Here is a 19,856-nt window from a genome sequence, read left to right on the forward strand (position 1 = left end):
CCAATAGGCTTCAATCCCCTCGGAGCAGCCCCAGGACACTCAAGCCCTGATAGCCTCCTTCCTGCCTCTTAGGGCATCCTCTTGGCACACCTCAGCTGCCTCTGCTACCCAAGTGCAGCCTTTGCTCAACTTCCTCCTACACCACCCTCTAGATGCTTCTAAACCCGGCAGATTCTACCCTGTTACTCACACCACCAAGAGAAAAACATTCTTTCTACTTCCCAGATCATTCCTAATTGTAATTGATTTTTTTTAAAATTGGGATTAACATTTGCAGCACAACACATTCTTGATGTGGGATAGTCTTCTGTTTTGAGTTGATTTCATTGGTTAATCAATAAAGAAAACTGCTTGGTCTGATAGGTCAGAAAATTAGGTAGGTGGAGTAGACAGAACAGAATGCAGGGAAGAAGGGAAGTGAGCCAGATGCCATGCCTCTCCTCTCTGGTCAGATGGGATGGAGCAAACCACCAGGTCAGACATGCTGAATCTTTCCCGGTAAGACACCACCTCGTGGTGCTACACAGATTACTAAATATTGGTTAAGCAAGATATGAGATTTAGCCAAGAAGAGGCTAGATATAATGGGCCAAGCAGTGTTTAAAAGAATACAGTTTCCGTGTAATTATTTCAGGTATAAAGCTAACCATGTGGGAGCTGGGCAGGACGAAAAGCAGGCCTGCCTGCAGCTCCTTCTACACGTTCTTTGGATAAATTTTCCTTTTCAAAACCGAGACAGCACCACATTGGGCTTGTATAGGGGATGGGTGCTTTCTTCCCCCAGTGGTTCCTTACTTTTTGTAGATTCCCAGTGCACACCTCCAGAGAATCTGGGTACCACAGCCCTGCAGTGGGACTCAGGGTCCAGTGGTAGGAATTCAACCATCCCATGGTGCCACACCTCCTCCAACTAAAAGAAGAATCCAACGCTAACCATGCCAACCATACCATTTCTACTTGGATTTAGTGTCAATTACTGCAGCATGAACACAGACACCTTCTTAAAGAGACAGCGGTTTGTATGGATGTTAGCAAACAAGCATGGCTGTGACATCAGTCGTCGCATTTGCACAAGACTTTTCGCACCTGCCGCCCCTGGCAAGTGTGTGTGTGTGTGTGTGTGTGTGTGTGTGTGTGTGTGTGTGTGTGTGTGTGTGGAGTGCGGAAATGTGAGTGTGAATTGTGTTCTCCTCTGTTCTGGAGTAGCCAATATGCACCATTCCTCTGGCCTGGTCGGAGCTGCTCTTCATCTGGGGTCCTGAGTGGCAAGGCCTTCCCCAGAAGGCATGCTACCTACAGCGGCAGGCCTCCACCACCTTGTCCCTGTACTACTTGAAGATCATGCCTAATGGTGCTATGATCCAGACTCCCCAACCCAGCTTCTTAGGTCCATGTGCGGAGGCTTGGGACTGCAGGGACTCCCACCCCATCCCCTCCACTGCAGCTCTGAGCTCTCGGGACCCGCTAGCGCCTGAGTCCGCCAGGGGTTGCTTCCCCAGCTCCTGGTCCCAGATCCGGTGGCGGTTCTGCGGTAACCTGGAGCGCGCGGGCCTGGACGCGAATCTCCCGGAACAGACTCTTTTTTCCTCTGTGTACGGGAGGAGCTCACCAGCAGCGCGCGCTCCTCGCACCGGTGTCATTGCCGCTGCCACCCCAGACCAGCCGGAAGTCCGGTCGTCTGCAGAATTTGCAGGAGGCGCGCGGCTCGCGATGGCGCCTCTGCGCCGCATCTGTCACGTCCAACTCTTCCCAGTAGGCGACTTCTAGGGGTTCGGCAGTCCGCGAGTATATTAGATGAGATGTGCGGGCCGCGTCGGGGCACACGTATGGATGCTGCAGCGGAAAGAGGGTCGTACTGTATTGGTCTGGCCCTGGAGACCTCCAGTGCAGCCCGCAAGGCTCAGTATTCACTACCTCGTCGGCGTCGGGAAGCCTGGATACATCGAGTAGAAAGATCTAGCCGGGATCAGCCGCCGATTCGATTCTTCTGCTGGGAAGAACAGAAACAAAGAGCTGAGCAGAGTGTGGTCGGGTATCTGCAGCTATCGGGGCAGCTTGGTTTGACTTTTCTGCTTTTGATACATAACATCTCAAGAAGGTCCATAGGAGGGGGCAGCAGTGGCTACATCTGGGCTCCAGAAGAAATACTGGTCCTGGGCAAAGGGATTCTTCCTTGTCTCCTACACCTGAAGTTTTAGTTCTTCAGTCGTCCACAGCAACCACAGACGCACACCTAATCGCTGAACCGTGGGGCCAGGAGCGCACCACCGCACCCAAAAACAGAACCCTAGGGCCTCTTTAGTTCTGCTGCCTGCTTAAACGCCTAAACGGTAAGTCAAACTTCTGGCCAAGTGGGCACAAGAAGGTGCGAGCTTTCCTAGGGACTTGTGTATGACAGTTGCCCCTTGCTGCTGGGCTTAGCGACCCTAAAGAGCTGTGAGCCTCTCATACCCTAAATTCATTTCCCCTTTAGTTTCTTCTCTTCTTCCAACCTACTAGACATCCTCACTGACCACGGTTTTCCCATGCCAGTTGGACCCTGAGAATAGTCCAGAAACGAAACACAGCAGCACCGGAATACAGACCCCCCCCCCCCCCAGGTCACCCTGTTCCTTCAGCAGAAAGGAAATGAGGGCCCAGGTTGGCGACAGGTTCTCCCAAGTCCGCCCTGAGCTTTCATTGTTGGTCACCCTCTTCCACCTCATTTTTGGCTTCTCCTGGTGCTCACACAGCCACCAAAGGGAAGGGGAAAGGCAGTGGGATGCAACGAACCTTCATGGAAAGATTAGCTGAGGTGATGGCTGCCACAGTGAGCGCTGCTTAGTCTTTAGCTCTAATGTGATTTATTTCTGGACATGGCCCTTTTTCTCTCGGATGGGTTCAGGAGGAAAGAAGGAAGGAAGGAAAGAAAGAAAGAAGAAAGGAGGGAGGGAGGGACGGAGGGAGGGACAGAGGAAGGAAGGAAAGAAGGAAGGAAGGAAGGAAGGAAGGAAGGAAGGAAGGAAGGAAGGAAGGGAAAGGAAGGAAGAAAGGAAAAAAATAAAGTTTAAATTCCACCAAAGAGCAGACAAGGCATTGCCTTTTTAGACTGTCATATGGTTTCATTTTGCCCCATCAGAGAGACCAGGCAGAAACTCCCCCCACCTTCAGGATTTGTTCACCAGCCATGGACACCAGGCCTTCATGCCTTAAGTCTACAGTCTGGGTGTATTGCTCAAGCAACTCTGTTCTAAAGGGAAGCTGGTGGTACCAAGCTAGACAGAGGTACTGGGCTATGTCCGCAGCCACAATTCCCCCCCACCCTCACCAAAGAACTTTCTCTGCAGCCTCCACCTCACCCTGCTTCTCCAGGGAGGGAAGGAGGAAAGGTGGCCCAGCTCTGGGTCTTTCTGGTCAAGCAGAGCTCCACCAGAAGGACCTAGTTAGTTCTATAACACAGTACACTAAGCCAGCCCTAAGAAGTCTGATGATTCTATGCTCTTAGGGCCCTTCCCATGCTCTCGCCTGCATCTTGGGAGCACTTTATGTAGGTCTGGAGTTTCCCCTGATTTTGTGTGCCAGGACTGGCTCTTCCCGTGAATCGTGAATTGGTGAATCAGTGCCGAATCAGTGCCGAGTGCGGTGACAGACCTTCTGAAGATGCGCGCTGATCCTAAGGGCCATTTGAGCCCAGGATTTCTATGGACCAAAAAGAAAACTGTCTGTGCATGGCTACTGCGTGTGTTTCTGAGATGGGTGATTACTGCACGGTGGCCTCTGCCTGTTTTCCCACGCTGGTGGCAATGGCCTGCAGACTGTCAGTGGCTGCCGGACTTTACTTTCTTGACCTATTTGCCTTCCTTTCCCTCCTGATTTCCAAGCTAGATCTTTGGCTGGGTAGAATTAAGGCCAAAATTGCTTGCATTTCCGCCTGAAATTAGTTAAATGTTCCGTGTCTGTTTGCTTTAATGACTTCAATAGAGATTAATAAAAGCCTGATGATACGCAGCAACTACCCCACAGTCCCACCCACACCCTACCTTGGAGGGTCCAGCACAGGGTAAAATGGGACGCTTGGGTTCCAGGCATCCATGCCCTCCCCAAACAACCGAGTCCTGGACTCTGGCCGCTGGGGTCTGGCTGCGACAGATCGCTGGCGCCCATACTCACTTCCCACACACAAGCTACTATCCACCTGATGCCTGCTGGAAGTGCATTCCTCATATGGAGAGAGAAGAATTTACTTTCATCTGATACTTGTTTCTCTCTGATTTCTCCTTAACTCCTTCAATTTGTGTATCCTCCCCCCTGGAGACAGGAACCTACCGTCACTGTTAATCCCTGTTCTTCAGGGTCCCCACTCCTGTCCTTTTTTTCTCCAAGGGCTCCAGGCCCCAGATCTTTCCTTCCCCAAACCCTTCCCCAAAGAAGCGGATCTTGAACTCCGCTTGCCAGCTTGAGGGAGAGCTGACAGTTCGACAGAGAGACAGACCTTCACCCCCTCAGCCCTCAGAAGCCAAGCCTTGCCTGGAGACACAGTCCAGTCTTACAGAATTCGGATGCACTGACTTCGAAGTTTCTGACACCTGAAGATGGGATTCATGGGGCCATGGCTCTGAACCCAAAGGAGCAGAAGCTTGCTCCCCCGACCTCGTCTCTGGGCAGTAGCGCACAGGATGTACTATCACAGAAGATACGTAAAGTACCTTGCGTCTACAAAGTCGGTGATTGTATCCGTGCGACTGTGCCCCGAGGCTGCTGTGACCGGAGCCCCTCCCAGCCAGGCTCCAGTAAAGCTGGACCATGAAGTGGTGTGGCACCACCGAGCCGTTCCTTAAGCCAGAGCCTGCAGCGCGGCGCACAGCGCGAAGCCCGGGAACTGAGGCGGCCTGGAGAATTGAAGGACTCCGAGCAGGGACAAGGGTCCGCCTGCCACCGCTGCCCCCGGTGCTCCAGGTTCGTCCTGCACCCGCCGCTCAGCACCGCTGCAGCCTCCAGCCTGTCGCGGGGACGGCAGGCGCTCAGCAGTCAGAGACACAGCGCAGCAGCGGCACTCAGGTCCATGGGCTCTGTGGGCCTGTCGGCCGCTCGACACGGGCTCCGGGAAGTACCCCGACGCCTTTTGGACATAGTGTTTAATAACCGGGGAAGTGTGCAGCAAGCCGCTGCCCCCCTTCCCTGCCCACCGCTCGGAGCAGCCCCCCCCCCCCAACGCTCAACCAGCGGTTCTGCGACTCCCAACTCAGGCGCAATGCAGGGCAGAAGCCTCCTCCCCTCGCTGCTGCATCCTGTTTCCGTTCTTCCCAAGAGAGGTCCTCCAGCCCCAAAGCGCCAAAAGCGGTGTAAGGCCTCCCCACCCTCAGGCACTGAGACACCCAATCCTTGCCCCAAGACCTGAGTGCTCTGCTGAACTGGATGGTGGGGCGGCGTCGGGCGTACCATCCCAGCTTCCTCCCCTCTCTTCTACTCTGAAACACTCCCTTTTCCTGTTATTTTTCCTATACCAGGGTGGCCAGACCCAGACTAAGGCAAGACTGGGCTCTACTGTCTGGGGGGCGAGCGACCACACTCTTCAAGGTCCGGAGGGCTAAGGCAACGGCTGCTCGTATGCTTGTAGGTAGCTACGAGCCTGGAGGGCGAGCAGTACAGACTTGAAGCAGCGCTCTGGAGCCACTAGGGATATAGCACCCATCCAGCATGGGTAAAAAAGGCTTCCACCTCCGCCCTATCAATAGGGGACGCCTGAGCATGCAGACACGCAGGCTCTGATTTGGCCAGCCCTGTTTCTAAAGAGCTGGCTGCGCTTAGGAGGGAGGTCGCCAGTCTGTGTCAATTCAGTTCAGACAAATCCCAGAGAGAGTGTGTCCAGAAAATAGACAATCAACTGTCAGAAGGCTTTAAGGGCCTGAACCACACCCATTCCCCTTTACTTTAAAATTGCATTGGATACCAAACTGAACATCTAAACCGGGCCTGTACAGGTCGAGGGCTGTCTAAAAGCCGCTTGGGAGGTGGGACACACACACACACACACACACACACACAGCCTCTTATTCTTCCCCAGCAAGCAGTTCCTCCTTCTTCTGGACCAGAGGGGCAGAGCTCAATCTGGGGCCTTGGGATGTTTGGGAGCTGGAAGGAACGCCCTGGCCAGGGTCAATACTTGCAGGGTTAATACTTGAAGGATTCCATGAGAGATGTAAGGCCTAAGCTCAGTCTGCAGCAGGCATCTTGTTCCTGGACCAAGGTTTGTGCTGCCTGCCTCCGCCCAGCCTTCCTGCTGTAGCCCAGATGGTGGACAGCTGGGATGACAACTTGCCTTTGGTGCCCAGGTTTGGGGACCAGAAGAAAAGCCATAGTAGTATGGGTTTCCTTCTTTGGGGTCCCCGAGGAAGTGGCTCTGGTAGGACAGAGACTTCCTACTTTAATTCTCTTCCCACCTACCCGCCCAGTAAGGGGTCTCTTTGCCGAGGAACACTGGGTCCTGGCTGTCCTTCTTTCTATTGTAGACATGCAAGTCAGGACTGTGTGTTTAACATGTCAATTCCACGTGGAAAACACAGATCTCTGGGCTGCCATTGTCCAGGTTCCAGATCTGGCTTCACCCACTAACCAGAGACCTGAACTCAAGCTCTTGAACCTCTGGCTGCAAGTCCCTCACCATTCCTGGCTTTGCCTTTTTCCAGCTATAGTGAGATTAACAATCACATGTCAACCTAGGGATAGTGAAGGATGAAGGAACCACGACAGCAGGACCAGGAGTGTGTCCTCTGTGTGGATGCACCATGACCTCTGACCTCCAATCCAGAGCAGAGAGAGGATAAAGGGAGAGTGGGTCCTGGCTTAGGTCTCCCTGAGGGGGGGATGGAGAGAGAGAGGTGACAGCAACCACCACCCCCACCCCCGCAGAGGCGTCTACTTGCCTCTTCCTTCTCTTCTGATAACTCTGGCTTCTCTACCAGCCCCTAGGAAGGCTTAAGTCTCTCCCAGAAAGACCTGGGGCAGCAGAAGTAAAGATTCTAGCAGCTTATGGCAGCAGTACCCTGTATGCCCAGGGACAGTCTTCCTCAAATGACAGGAATTTCCCATGCTTAACCTATAACTGGGCTGCCCAGGTTGCCCCAAGCAACAGCTCTGGCATTCACACTGGGGTCCTCAAATCCCAGGCCTAGGGCCTCTGGGAGTGGCCTGCTCTGTGGCCCAGAGCACCCTGTGGAGGAGGGGAGGAGAGGTAATGAGAGAAGGTAGCTTCTTTCCCAGAGCCCTTCCTAGGAGTGCTTTTCAGTGCCTCCTAGGTGGGACAAACCGCAGAGGACTGGTGGATAGTGCCATCTGCTGGCAAGAGTATGTAACAGCGCCTGGCTGATTAAGCCTGGCCTCTGAACTAACTACCCTTTTGGGAGGTGTCCTGGGAGAAGAAATGGCCACATTCAGTGAGGCCAGAGAAACACACTGAATTGTGGGGGAGGACCTGGCCTTCAAACCACCATTACTGTGGACTTCCTTTGTGACCCTGATAGAGATGACCTCTATCCATAATCCTTGCTAGGAGGCAAAGTGATTTTGACTTTTGAGCCACCCTGGGCTGAATAATGTCTCCAAACAAGCACAATCTAACATATTCTGCCTCTTTTAATGGGAATAAAGTGTGATCTTGCTGAAGAATGTGTGTCACGGGGGGGTGGGCTTCCATGCCAGGCCCAGTCTCTCTCTCCCTCTGCCCGCTATCTGCAAATCAGGAAGGAAAGCTCTCAGCCACTGCTCCAGCGCCATGCCTGTCTGCTTCCCGCCATGATGGCAATGCACTAACCCTCTGAAACTGCAAGCAAGCTCCCAATTAAATGCTTTCTTTTATGAGTTAGCTTCATCATGGTGTCTCTTCACAGCAACAGAGCAGGAACTACGACAACATCCAAAATTAAAAATCAACAAGGACTTTGGGAATCAAAGCTTATGTGTGATAATTTGGAATGTCCATCCCTCCAACCTTGGTCATAGAACCCAGGGTTTCTGTTCTAGAAACACAGCAATGAAGGGAGCAGCACTGGTCAATGTTTGTCAACTTGACACAAGCTGTAGTCACCTGGGAAGAGGGACCTCAACTGAGGAGCTGCCTCCATAAAACTGGTAAAGTCAGGTAGTGGTGGCGCACACCTTTAATCCCAGCACTTGGGAGGCAGAGGCAGGCGGATCTCTGTGAGTCTGAGGCTAGTCTTGTCTACAAAGTAAGTTCCAGGATAGCCAGGACTACACAGGGAAACCCTGTCTTGGGGGAAAAATAATAAAAAGATTTGTGTGTGTGTGTGTGTGTGTGTGTGTGTGTGTGTGTCTGCAGAGACCAGAAGAGGGCATCAGATCCTCTGGAGCTAGAGTTGCAGACAATCGTGAATAACCTTATGTGGTTGGTTGGAATAGAACTCAGGTCCTCTTGGAGAGCAGTAGAGACTCCCCTATATATTCCAGAAGTAAGTCCTGTGCCCCCTTTGAGCCACAAAGGAATGTGAAAGGTTTTCCTTTTCTGGCCCTCAAAGCAGTCAAAGCAGAAGGAAGGCTGTTGGTGGTGGCTTTTGATCCACAGCACCTGCCGTACACTCCATCTCTCTCAGTTGCTATGAGCACTCTCAGCAATGCTGCGGTTCTGTTAGACTCATTTCTTCAAGGAGAAATCCGGAACAAGAGCATTCACTTTCCATCACTCAGGTCTGGTACCACCTCCTCCTGAAAGAGCTCTCCGTACACCCCTTCCCACCCAGGCTGTTATTCAGGAGTTCTCTGTCTCCAGGGTGTCCTTGTGCCCCAGAGTCTGCATCCTTGAAATCTCCTACTATCCCCACGTGGTCAGTGAACAGCACTGGACAAAATTGAATCTCCTTCTGCAGCCCCAGGCCTGAGCTGGGCCTGTAAGTATTGGCTGGGTGACTAGCAAGAGGGTGGTCCCTCTACTTCACCACATGGAGGTGAGCCGACAGCCAGAGCATCAATGAAAGAACCGAGAAAATGAGCAGGTCTTAAGACAATCCATTCCACTAGAAACAAAGGGGATGCTTGGACATGGCAGGTCAGAGTTCATTCCTCTGCTGAAATAAGAGTCCACAGCACTGGAGGCCTAACTCCCTCCAGGGGATGGGCACATGGAGTGGCCCACCCAGACAGGAGGGAGGAGTCTTGTGCAACATGGTCCTTGTTACTACTGCCTGCACCATGGAGCTGAGCAGGAAGCACACAGTTTCAGATTTAGATCCCACATTCCAGGCATTGTACACAGTTATGCACTGGAGCCTGTGGGACCCACGGAAGGCGAAATGGAATTGCTATCAGAAGTGGGTCACTTTCACAGGAATCCTGTGGTACCTACCCCTGGCAGGCACCAGGCAGGCTGAGATTCCTGGAGTGCGCAGGAAGGCCCAGCTCACTGGCTCACACCATATTGGTGGCAGGTATGCTAGTAGTCTGGGGTCTCTCAAGACAGCTCTTCGGGGCTCTCATTGTCACCCAGATTCTTCGCTTTATTTGTCTCCTTTCCACCCACATCTGAGTCTTAAGTCCTTGGGTCCTGACCATTTATATTCAATGGTCTCCAAACCCCAGGTCCTGCAGTCTCTCTTGTCCAAAACAGACTCATCATTATATCACCTCAGAGTTCTTCCAAGTGTCCAAGCCACAAAGACACTACTATCCAGCCACTTGCAGGAGCTAAACCATAGCAGCATCCAGCATCTTTTTATAGTCTCTCTCCTCTCCTCTCCTCTCCTCTCCTCTCCTCTCCTCTCCTCTCCTCTCCTCTCCTCTCCTCTCCTCTCTCTCCTCTCTCTCTCTCTCTCTATCTCTCTCTCTATCTCTCTCTCTCTCTCTCTCTCTCTCTCTCTCTCTCTCTCTCTCTCTCTTCTCTCTCTCTCTCTGGACACTAAGTCTCAAGTACCCCAGGCTGACTTGGCCTCAGACTCACTGTGGAGTAGAGGATGACCTTGAACTTCTGGTTCTCCTTCCTTCACCTCCTGAGTGCTGGACTTACCATCATGGGTTTACATGGTACTGGGCATGAAGCTCATGCCCTCGTGTATGGCAGGCAAGCGCTCTAAAGAGAGAGCCTCATCTCAGCCCACTGCAGCACCTTGACTCCTCTGTTCACCTCCATCTCCTGGGGTTCTCACACCTGTGCCCTATTCTGCAGCTCAGCAGCCTTCACAGTTTCCCCCACTTTGGAGTGCTCCGCAAGTCTGTCATCTTCACACTAACGCACAAGGACGTCCCTTTGTGCGCAGTTCTCTGATGACCAGAGTTGGTCTCCAGGTCAGTGCAGCGTCCTAAGTAAGCTCAAACACTGAGTACTTCCTGCCGGGACTCCTGCTTGCCTCCTCTGCTCAGGTCCCGCTGATCCCCTGGTCTCTGGAGCTCCCACACAATATCGCTCCCACTCTGGCTCAGCAGTTCTCGGTCCTCTAGGACCTGCTCCTTTACAAAGCCCTTTCCGACTCCACTTCTTTCTGCAATGGGCAGGAAGAAGGAGAAGGGGGATAGGAGGGAAGGGTGGGGAAAGGAGAGGAGGGTTTAGGATGGGACAGGAGGGGAGGGTGCATTAAAACTTCTGTTCCTGCCTGTGCGATGGCTCAGTGAGTGAAAGCGTTTTCTATGCAGGCTTGACGATTCCACCCCGGAATCCATGGCGGGGCGAGGGGGGAGGAGAGATAAACGGGAAAGGGAGAGGGGAAAAGGGAGAGGGTGGTTGGTTGCATAAGTGAAAACGACCCCAGGAGAGGAGAGAGCGCTTTTGCAGTCTTTTGCAGCGAGCTGTAGGAGAGCAGTTTGAGGACTAGCGGCTGCAGTCCTATCGCCTTAGAGGCCTAAGCATGTACTGGGATTAAATGGCATCAGGTGCCAAGTTTATGAGGTGACTATGGAGCATCTGCGGAGGGCTGAAAAGCAAAGCACCCCACTACTCCGTAGATCACGGAGGCTGCGAGGTGCAAGACGCGCCAGCAGGGGGCGGGCCAGAGCCGGGGAGGTGGCGCAGAGCCCGAGTTGGGCGGGGCCGGAACGCAGCGACGCTGGTGACGCCCGGTCCCGTGATCGTCCACCCGCCCGAAGCCAACATGCAGTCCCCGGCGGTGCTTGTCACCTCCAGGTGAGCCAGACCCCCCGACCCTTGCGTCCCGGGCACCCTAGCAACCTGGCGGTTTATTCCGGTGCACCCCACTACCCTGCGGGTGTGGTGGCGCGCCATCTAGTGTCCCTGGTTTTATTGACAAGGAAGCTGAGGCCAAGCACTCATCCAAGACTCTAGAAGGGCCTGGGACTGGCTCTGGCTGGGATAGGGGGCCATTCCCTGTCCTTGCGTACTTCAGGGTCATTTCTTCCAATCCCCCAAACCTTTCAGTGCTAGTTCTGTGTGTACCAGCCCGATGCTAAGCACCAGGGACGAGGTGAATCAAACAAGCTGGTCGTGCAGGGAATGGTGCTGCGGGAGGAAGGGGCCAGTAAGTTCCAGTTGCCCTGGGCCTGGGAATATTGCTACTGTTGGGCGCCACACATATAAAGCTGAGACCCTGGCCGTTGGCGCTGGAGAGAGGTCAGGAGTTTCCGCATTAGGGCCAAAGGCAGTGCGCACCCACCCAGAGCCACACCTAAGGGACCCAGCTGGGAGAGAACTTGGGAAAGCTGGAAGGGGAGTGGTCCTACTTGTTCCTCGGTTTTTAAGTAACTTTAAAATGGCGAACTTCAAGGATATTCGTAAGCTCTGCCTTTGCTCTCCCTACATAACTTATTCTGTAAATGGACATAACGCGCACAGGTTCAGCTATACTCCCAGCTCCCTGCCTCGAAATGTCTAATTCTGTACATAACCCCTGTTGTTGGAAGCTTTTTGGTTTGGTTAATGAGGCCTAGGCCGCATCTGCGTTAGATCAGGTATCCCTGTCGTCTTGTGATTTCTTTCCTTTCACTGAGCCTCAGTTTCCCTTTCTGTAGATGGAGGTTCCGTATAGACAAGTGTAAGCACGGGAGCAGTACATGTCCCTGTGGGCCACGCCAGACAGACCCATGGCCGTGAACTTGGTGCTGGTGCCTAGGAAGTGTAGTGGTGGCCTCCCTCAGTGGCTGGTGTTACAGAGAGTGCTGCTGGTGGTGAGGGCAGAGGCCATTCTGATAGTCACAGTAGACCCTGGGAGCTTGCCTTCAAGTAATGCTGACACCTTTGCAAGCGCTGAGGTGGCCTTGGACCCAGGATCAACTGGCATTTCCAGCCTCCTCCTGCTGGACATCTCTCAGGCTTCATGCATGCATCCATCCAGCAGGTGTTTTCCCAGAGGCCTCTTCTGTGGCTGATACTGGTCCAAGTTTTTTTCTTTTTTCTTTTTCTTTTTCCGAAACAGGGTTTCTGTCCTGGAACTAGCTCTTGTAGACCAGGCTGGCCTCGAACTTACAGAGATCTGCCTGCCTCTGCCTCCCGAGTGCTGGGATTAAAGGCGTGCGCCACTACCGCCCGGCTGGTCCAGGTTTTAGGATACACTAGTGAGGCTTTGGTGGGAACAGGTGGGCCATAGGAAAATCCAAGCTATGTCAAGGACAGTAAATGCTAAGTAAGAAGGTGAAAAGACAGGAGATCTGGGGATCGACTTGAGTTTCATACAGTGTGGTTCAGGGACATCTTTCTGAGAGATGGCAGGTGAACAGACACTTGAGAAGCCCCCTGAGGGAGAGAACTACAGAAAGGAAATCTTAACCTGTGCTCAGCCGAGAAGACAGCAAGAGCCACAGTCCGGAGGCCAGTGTCCTGAAGGAGAGAGAGTGGGAGGTGGCCCTGGAGAGCCCACAATAGAGAAAGATAATGAGGTTTCGTTCTCAGTGTGATGGATAAGCACAGAGAGGCCCCATGACTGCACCCATGGGGCATGCTGCACCCATGTTCTGCGGGCACTGCCTGGAATCCAGGTGGAGGTGGGGTGGAGCAACCCCACTGAGGGGAAGAGGGGCTGAGGCCTATTTAGATTCTCTGTGCCTTCTGAATCTGGTGAGGTTGTGAGGGAGGCAGAGGATGTGGAGATCGGTGGTAGGGCTACCATCCTGAGCTTACTGCTTCCTGGGACGGGGAGCAGGTGGGACAGGGGAATCGGCATTTGTTCAGACGGGTTCATTGTAGACCATGATTGACAGTCAAACGGAGGTGTTAGATAAGAGGCAGGATAGCCTGGAAGAAAGAGTCCTGGTCACAGGTAGGAATTGGGATACCATTGGACTGGGGCGTCATGGAAGGCCCTGAGTCGGGCTGAGGCCTGTAGAGGGCGGTGTGAGCCAGATCATGGTAAGCCGTGGGCAATGGGACTTTAGGGACCTGTAGTCACATGGCAGTTGAGCAGCTTGGTTTAGGACACAGGTGAGCATACTGTGCTCCTGAACCATGCTGCCAACTACTTGCTTTTATGATTTCTGGAGGAATTTTAAAAAAGAAGGGCGTGCCTGGCGGCGGTGGCACACACCTTTTTCCCAGCACTCTGGAGGCAGATCTCTGTGAATTCACGGTCAGCCTGGTATAGAGTTAGTTCTAGGGCAGCTAGGGCTGTTACACAGAGAGCTCCTGTCTCAGAGAGAGAGAGAGAGAGAGAGAGAGAGAGAGAGAGAGAGAGAGAGAGAGAGAGAGAGAGAGAGAGAGGCGAAGTGGGTACCTTTCGGCGGGCCCTGCTAAGGTATGCCACTAAGCAAGTTAGTGCAAGGGGTTTATTGGGGGCGAGGAATAGTGAAAGAATGAACGGTCAGCCGTCTTGAAGTGAGAACACGAGAAAGGCAGGCAGACAGCCAGAGAGAACAGACTAGAGAGGTGAGAGAGCGAGCTGTGCCTGGCGGGCACTTTTGAAGGATGCACACATCACATAGCTGACAAAAAGGCACCTGCGACAGGTGATAACGTAACTGCCTTGGCAGCGGGGAAATAACAATTCCAGTTCTACAAGAACACACCCAGACCATGTAGGTGTTGTCTTGACTGCTTTGTGTCTGAAGGTAGAGCCGAACAAATGCAAATGAAGTAAGATAGCATGCAAAACTTTAAGCTATTTAAGATCTGCCCTAACCAACCTCAGGCTTACTGGGTGGTCGTGGCGGCTCACGCCTTTAATTCCAGCACTCTGGAGGCAGAGGCAGGCAGATCTCCATGAGTTCGAGGCCAGGCTGGTCTACAAGTGCTAGTTCCAGGACAGGCATCAAAGCTACACAGAGAAACCCTATCGTGAAAAACAAACAAACAAACCCCAGGCTTGTGATTCAGATGCTTATGCTGTCCAGGGACCACATCTTGAGAACTCTATGTCTGGATGAGGTCGTGTTCCCAGGCTTCCTGCTCTGGCCTGAACTTAATCGTCAGGAGTTTCAGGGAGGGACAGGGGAGTGTAATTGTGCCGATCAAGCAGAGTTGCCTGGACACAGGGCAGAGGAAGCACAAGTGGGCTTTTCTTTTTCTATTTATTTATTTATTTATTTATTTATTTATTTATTTATTTATTATGTATGCAATATTCTGTCTGTGTGTATGCCTGCAGGCCAGCAGAGGGCACCAGACCCCATTACAGATGGTTGTGAGCCATCATGTGGTTGCTGGGAATTGAACTCAGGACCTTTGGAAGAGCAAGCAATGCTCTTAACCTCTGAGCCATCTCTCCAGCCCACAAGTGGGCTTTTCTAATCCAGCTCAGCCCTAGGTGCGAAGACAAGGAAACCAAGCCTGAGACGTGGCAATTCCTATCGGCCAGTATGCTCAGCCGCTGGGGTCAATACCACAGGGGATAGGGACAGAATGCAGAGTTCAGTTCCTGGTATGGGTGGCTGACCAACCTGCACCTCACTGGCCAAGCCTGCTGACTTGAACCTGATCTTGACCTGCTTTCCTTCACTTTACAGGCAAGTCCAGAATGTCCACACAGGCCTTGACTTGACCGTGCCACAGCACCAGGAAGTGCGGGGCAAGATGATGTCCGGCCACGTGGAATACCAGATCCTAGTGGTGACCCGCTTGGCTGTGTTCAAATCTGCCAAGCACCGGCCTGAAGATGTTGTCCAGTTCTTGGTGAGCAGAGGGCCCTAGCCATGATCTTCTGAGGGTGCCCAGGTAGGGTGTCTGCCCCTCAGGGTCCAGTAGCATCAGCATGGTGACAATTCCCTAGGGTCTAGAGCGCTAGGCTGTGGGATGACTGGAACATCAGAGGAGATCCATAGTGTGAGTCCTCAGGAAGGCAGACTTGCGAAGGACATAGATGTGATAGGCACACAGGGGAGACTGGGAATGTGTAGGGGAAGCAGCCTAATACACCTTGGAGAGAAAAGAAGATTCTGGAAACTTCCTGGAAGAGGTGAAGGCGGGACTGTGTTTTAAAGAATTGATGATGTTACTGGGCGGTGGTGGCACAAGCCTTTAATTCCAGCACTTGGAGGCACAGGCGGGTGGATCTCTGGGAGTTTAAGGCCAGCCTGGTCTACAGAGTGAGTTCCAGGACAGCCAGGGCTACACAGAAAAATCTCTGTCTTGAGAGAGAAGTGGGGGGAGGGTGCTGATCAGCAGGGGAGGAGTAAAAGGTGTCCCAGAAAGAAGGCAAAGGAGCTGGGAAGGGGCTGAGAATTTGGAGCCTCTGAGCGGTTGATCATGGTCTGGGGAGGATACAAGGGTGGCTGACATGCAGGACACAGCTGGATCTGCACTTGTCTTGCAGACAAGTCATTTTAATCAGAGAAGTGACGGTCCCATCTGCCTTTAACCAGAGAGTCTAGTAACAGCAAGGCATGGGGATCAGGAGACCAGGAGCCTGGCCCTGGGGACAACACGGAAAGCGACCAGGCTGGAAGCTGCAGAAGCAGGAGATGGGGCAAGGGGAGTGTGAGGTACTTCCAGTGTGCGGCTTCCATTCGCCAAGGTCAGCAACACTGACAGAGAACAGGTTCGAGACTGGTCAGCGTGCTATTCACCCTTTGGGTCGACTCAGGAAGCCCAGCATAGAAGTGGGCCGGGCCTAAGACATCAGCTTGGAAGTCTTGTCAAGAACTAGGAGTGGATAGCAGGGAGAAGAGCCGAGGAAGAAATCCTGGAGACACCAGCAATCCAGCAGCAGTTGAGTCTGGCGTCAGGGCAGAAAAGTGAGGCTGGGTGAACAGAGAACTTCAAAAAAGGAGTGATGTGTCCCACACTTATTTACCCTTTGGTCCAGACCTGGTGAGCAGGAAAGACTGGATTGAAGGATAAGGTTAGGGGAACCAGGAGGGTGCAGCCTACTGCAGGTTGGTTCCACAACACCAGGCATCTGAAACGAAAGGAAAATGATGAGTATACAGCTCCGTGACAGTGAGGGACCAAGTTTATAAGGATGATGTAAGGGGGCTGAAGAGATGGCTCTGAGGTTAAGAGCACTGGTTGCTCTTCCAGAGAACCCGGGTTCAATTCCCAGCACCCATGGGGCAACTCACAACTGTCTGTAACTCCCGTTCCAGGGGATCCAGCGCCCTCACACAGACATACACACAGGCAAACCATCAATGCACATTAAAAAAAAAAAAAAAAAAAAAAAGATAGTGTAAGTCACAAATCTTTCCTTAAGGGATATACCACAACAGTGCTGTTTTTCATCTGACTGCTCCTTAGACCAACTCCTAGGTGGAACCTAGGGACCTAGGTAGAATACCAGCCAATTCTGGGTCTGCCGTGTTCTGAGAGTGGATCCGCTCTGGGGGGCCGTTTGCAGCTCCTAGTAATCTGCCCTGACCTCAGATTACCTGAGTTCAGTGCATCCACGCATTCAGAGCCGAGCAGACAGAAAGGGAGTGAGTGATGCCGGGGCCTGACGGAGAGGCAGCATCTTGGGGACACTTGGGGTGCCAGTGCAGCCTGCTCTATCCTGTACGGAGGACCGAACATTAGGGCAGGGTGAATGAAAGGTCACCTGGGACACTTTCACATGCCACACTAGAGCTGCTTTGCCCTAAACAGTGATGCCCACGCCCCATGGAAAGCTTGCTGGGGTGTGTCCAAAGCGTGGGCATGCGCATACAGGCTGGTGCAGCGCTTCGCAGATCTTGAATACCTAAGAGGGCAAAGGAAAATTCATTTGCCGTGGTATCCAAGGGTGTAGCCCAGAGTTATCCCCCTGGGATTTTATGAGTTAGCTAAAAGAATTCATATTTCGTGTACGTTCCTTAGAAGGATATATACTTTTTAATAAAAGCAAGCATTTAGTTGCTAGCCATGGCGTAAAGCCAGCCCCCCCACCGGGGGGAGGCACTGTATCTGAGATCTGGCAGCCTCAGGTAAAGTATGACTGTGCCTGTAAACCCTGATTGCACAGTCAGTGTACACTTACCAGAGGACTGTGAGGTAGCATCGCTGTCAACCCAGTGCTCCGCAGTGCTTGCCATACACAGTCACCGGGTATTTTGGTGCTCACACTTTAGCTCCCTGTCTCTCTTGTCATATTTGCTGGCAGCTGCTTGATGTTCTGCCTGCAACACGAGAGGGTGAGGGAGCCGTGGGTGCCAGAGCTCACTGCCTGTTTTGTGGGTCTGGAGCTGAGCCTGCAGAGAGCAGTTAGGCCAGCAGGGGGTGCTCACTCCCCACTGTGGCTTGGCTGCCGCGCCAGAGCCTCAGAACTCAGGAATTCAGGTGGAAACCTGAGAAACTGGTGCCCTGGGGATCCTCTTTACTCTTTCCTCGAGAGTTCTTCCCGGAAAAGTTCCAGAGTCAGTTTGGAACTATAGGCAACAGCTTCCTATCCCAGGGGACTCTCCATTTGGAGGGTTCTGAAGCTCCCTCATTGCCACCCTCACTACACAGTCAGTTCCTGGCGTCTAGGAAGTTGAAATGGGGTGGTACGCTGGTTAACGAGCTGTGGACCACACCCTTCCAGAGTCCCAGTGATGGCACCACCCTCAGTCCAGTCACACACCGTGTACATACTTAATACGGTACCGCCAGGTCTCGGGGTGCGGATCATCCATGCCGTCTTCCTCAACGGTGCCACATATGTCCTGTGGAGATGGGTTTACCCTCCAGGGAAGCACCAACGAGTCCGGGACTGAGGAAACCCAGGGTGCTGGGGAAGGCCAAGGCATAAGGTACGTGACTTTTGTCTGAGCTCATATGGATTGTACAGATCCCAGTACAAGCCCACACGGCTGTGGCTACTCACTGCGTGAAGCCCAGAGCCAGCCAGAGAGTTCTGTGTCAGCAAATACATAGTGAGAGTCTATGAGAAAGCAGTGATCACTAGCTGTAGGGAGGTTCAGAACTGGGAGGAGGTGGGTACAGCGGTTATAATCGATTGGGTCGGTTAGCCTGTGATCTGCAGTAAGCCGAGTGCTGCCTTTGGAGACTCAGGGGACACCTGGTGGCAGCAACAGGCGATGTGTCACCCATGCGTCAGGGACTCCTGCTGGGCAGTTCTGGGCTCTGCCCCATGCAGGACAGGCCCCACCAGAAGGCCAGTTCAAGTCAGAGGATGATCAAGATGTCTGTGCTATGAAAAAGTGATTCACAGTGCTGTCGCAAGATGGCCCGTCACCTGCCAGGTGCCGAACTCACTCTGGGCAGGCTCAGATAGACCAGAATAGGTGTAGGCCGTGGTCATTTGCAGGACACGTAGGTCCCTGTAAAGGGCTGTACACAGAACCTGCAGCAGTGCCTTAGGCCTCTACACTCCTGCATCCTTCCTTTGGGACTTTAGACCTCTCTGGGGACCGGAGAGTGAGGCTGGGGGGCAACAGCAGCATAGCTCAGCAGGGCATAGGCGGGCCTGCTCCGGGCACATATCTGGTCAGGGTGAGGAAGTTTCTTACCCCTGGCTCTTCTCTCAGGAAACCACATACTCCTCTCATTCCAGGTCTCCAAAAAATACAGCGAGATCGAGGAGTTTTACCAGAAACTGAGCAATCATTACCCGGCAGCCAGCTTGCCCCCACTGCCTAGGAAGGTCCTGTTTGTCGGGGAGTCTGACATTCGGGAAAGGAGAGCCATGTTTGATGAAATTCTGCGCTGTGTCTCCAAGGATGCCCAGTTGGCGGGCAGCCCAGAGCTGCTAGAATTCCTAGGTACCTAAGGCTTTGTCCTGTGTCCCTGAGGTCTCTGCAGCCCAGAATCCCCCCCCCACCACTGTGACCCAGTGCACAGCCCGTCGCCACCCTCCATGGCCTGCAAGCTTTAGCAAAGCTCTTGGGCCTCAGTGACCTCCTGGGCTGGATGGTAAGCAGGAACCCCAGCCCTCAAGGAACTAACCTCCAGATGCCAGCAGGTATTCATAGAGGGACGTCGCCATGGCCTTCCTAACCTCATTATATATCTCCCTTCACTTAGACACTTGTGTGTGCACATCCCTCTGCCTTCTGCCAATCAGACCTGGCAGCCTATGACATCCAGGGAACACTGTGCCTCCCCACCCAACCTGCTGTGGATATCCACAATCAGCCCATACCCCACATAGAGAGTATGGGTGTGATCTGGCACTCCTATAGCCAACTCCAAGGATCTCAAACTTGTCTTTGTAGTATTAGGACACTCCCCTCCCCATTCCCTCTTTCATCAGTGTTCTCAATAAGAGAAGTAATTTAATGATGGAGATTGGGGATGTATGAACTAACACACATGAGATGCTTCAAACAGAGCCTGTTATCCAGGGGGTGGTATTTTAATACTGCACCCTCCAGCACTCCTGTATACTTAAATCCCTCCGAATGAGCATCTGTCCTTCATCCCTGGATGATGGGGCCAGGCCACATCTCCGTCTGGTGCCTAGCTCTCTCTCCTCACCCCGTTCCTTTTCCCGACAGCCCTTTAACTTTGCTCTTTTCTGATCTCATGGATCTCCACTTCTACGGTTCTATGGGACATGATTCCCATAAACCAAATGTGAAAGAAG

At 52.9% G+C, this 19,856-nt stretch overlaps 1 protein-coding gene and 1 pseudogene across 1 annotated transcript in view; one reads left to right on the forward strand and one right to left on the reverse strand.

The window, feature by feature from the left end:
- Nucleotides 1–1,328: 1,328 nt before the first annotated feature.
- LOC130880465 (growth/differentiation factor 7-like) lies at nucleotides 1,329–5,847 on the reverse strand (annotated as a pseudogene).
- A 5,135-nt stretch (nucleotides 5,848–10,982) lies between these two features.
- The window catches only part of Hs1bp3 (HCLS1 binding protein 3), a 31,908-nt gene continuing 23,034 nt past the window's right edge, over nucleotides 10,983–19,856 (forward strand). Inside the window, exons 1-3 of the mRNA XM_057781915.1 lie at nucleotides 10,983–11,101; nucleotides 14,866–15,031; nucleotides 18,825–19,032. Of these exons, the coding sequence (XP_057637898.1) occupies nucleotides 11,070–11,101; nucleotides 14,866–15,031; nucleotides 18,825–19,032 (406 nt within the window). The 5' untranslated portion in view covers nucleotides 10,983–11,069. The remainder of the gene's footprint in view (nucleotides 11,102–14,865; nucleotides 15,032–18,824; nucleotides 19,033–19,856) is intronic.

This window comes from Chionomys nivalis, chromosome 1, assembly GCF_950005125.1.
Source record: "Chionomys nivalis chromosome 1, mChiNiv1.1, whole genome shotgun sequence".
NCBI classification, from domain to species: Eukaryota; Metazoa; Chordata; class Mammalia; order Rodentia; family Cricetidae; genus Chionomys; species Chionomys nivalis.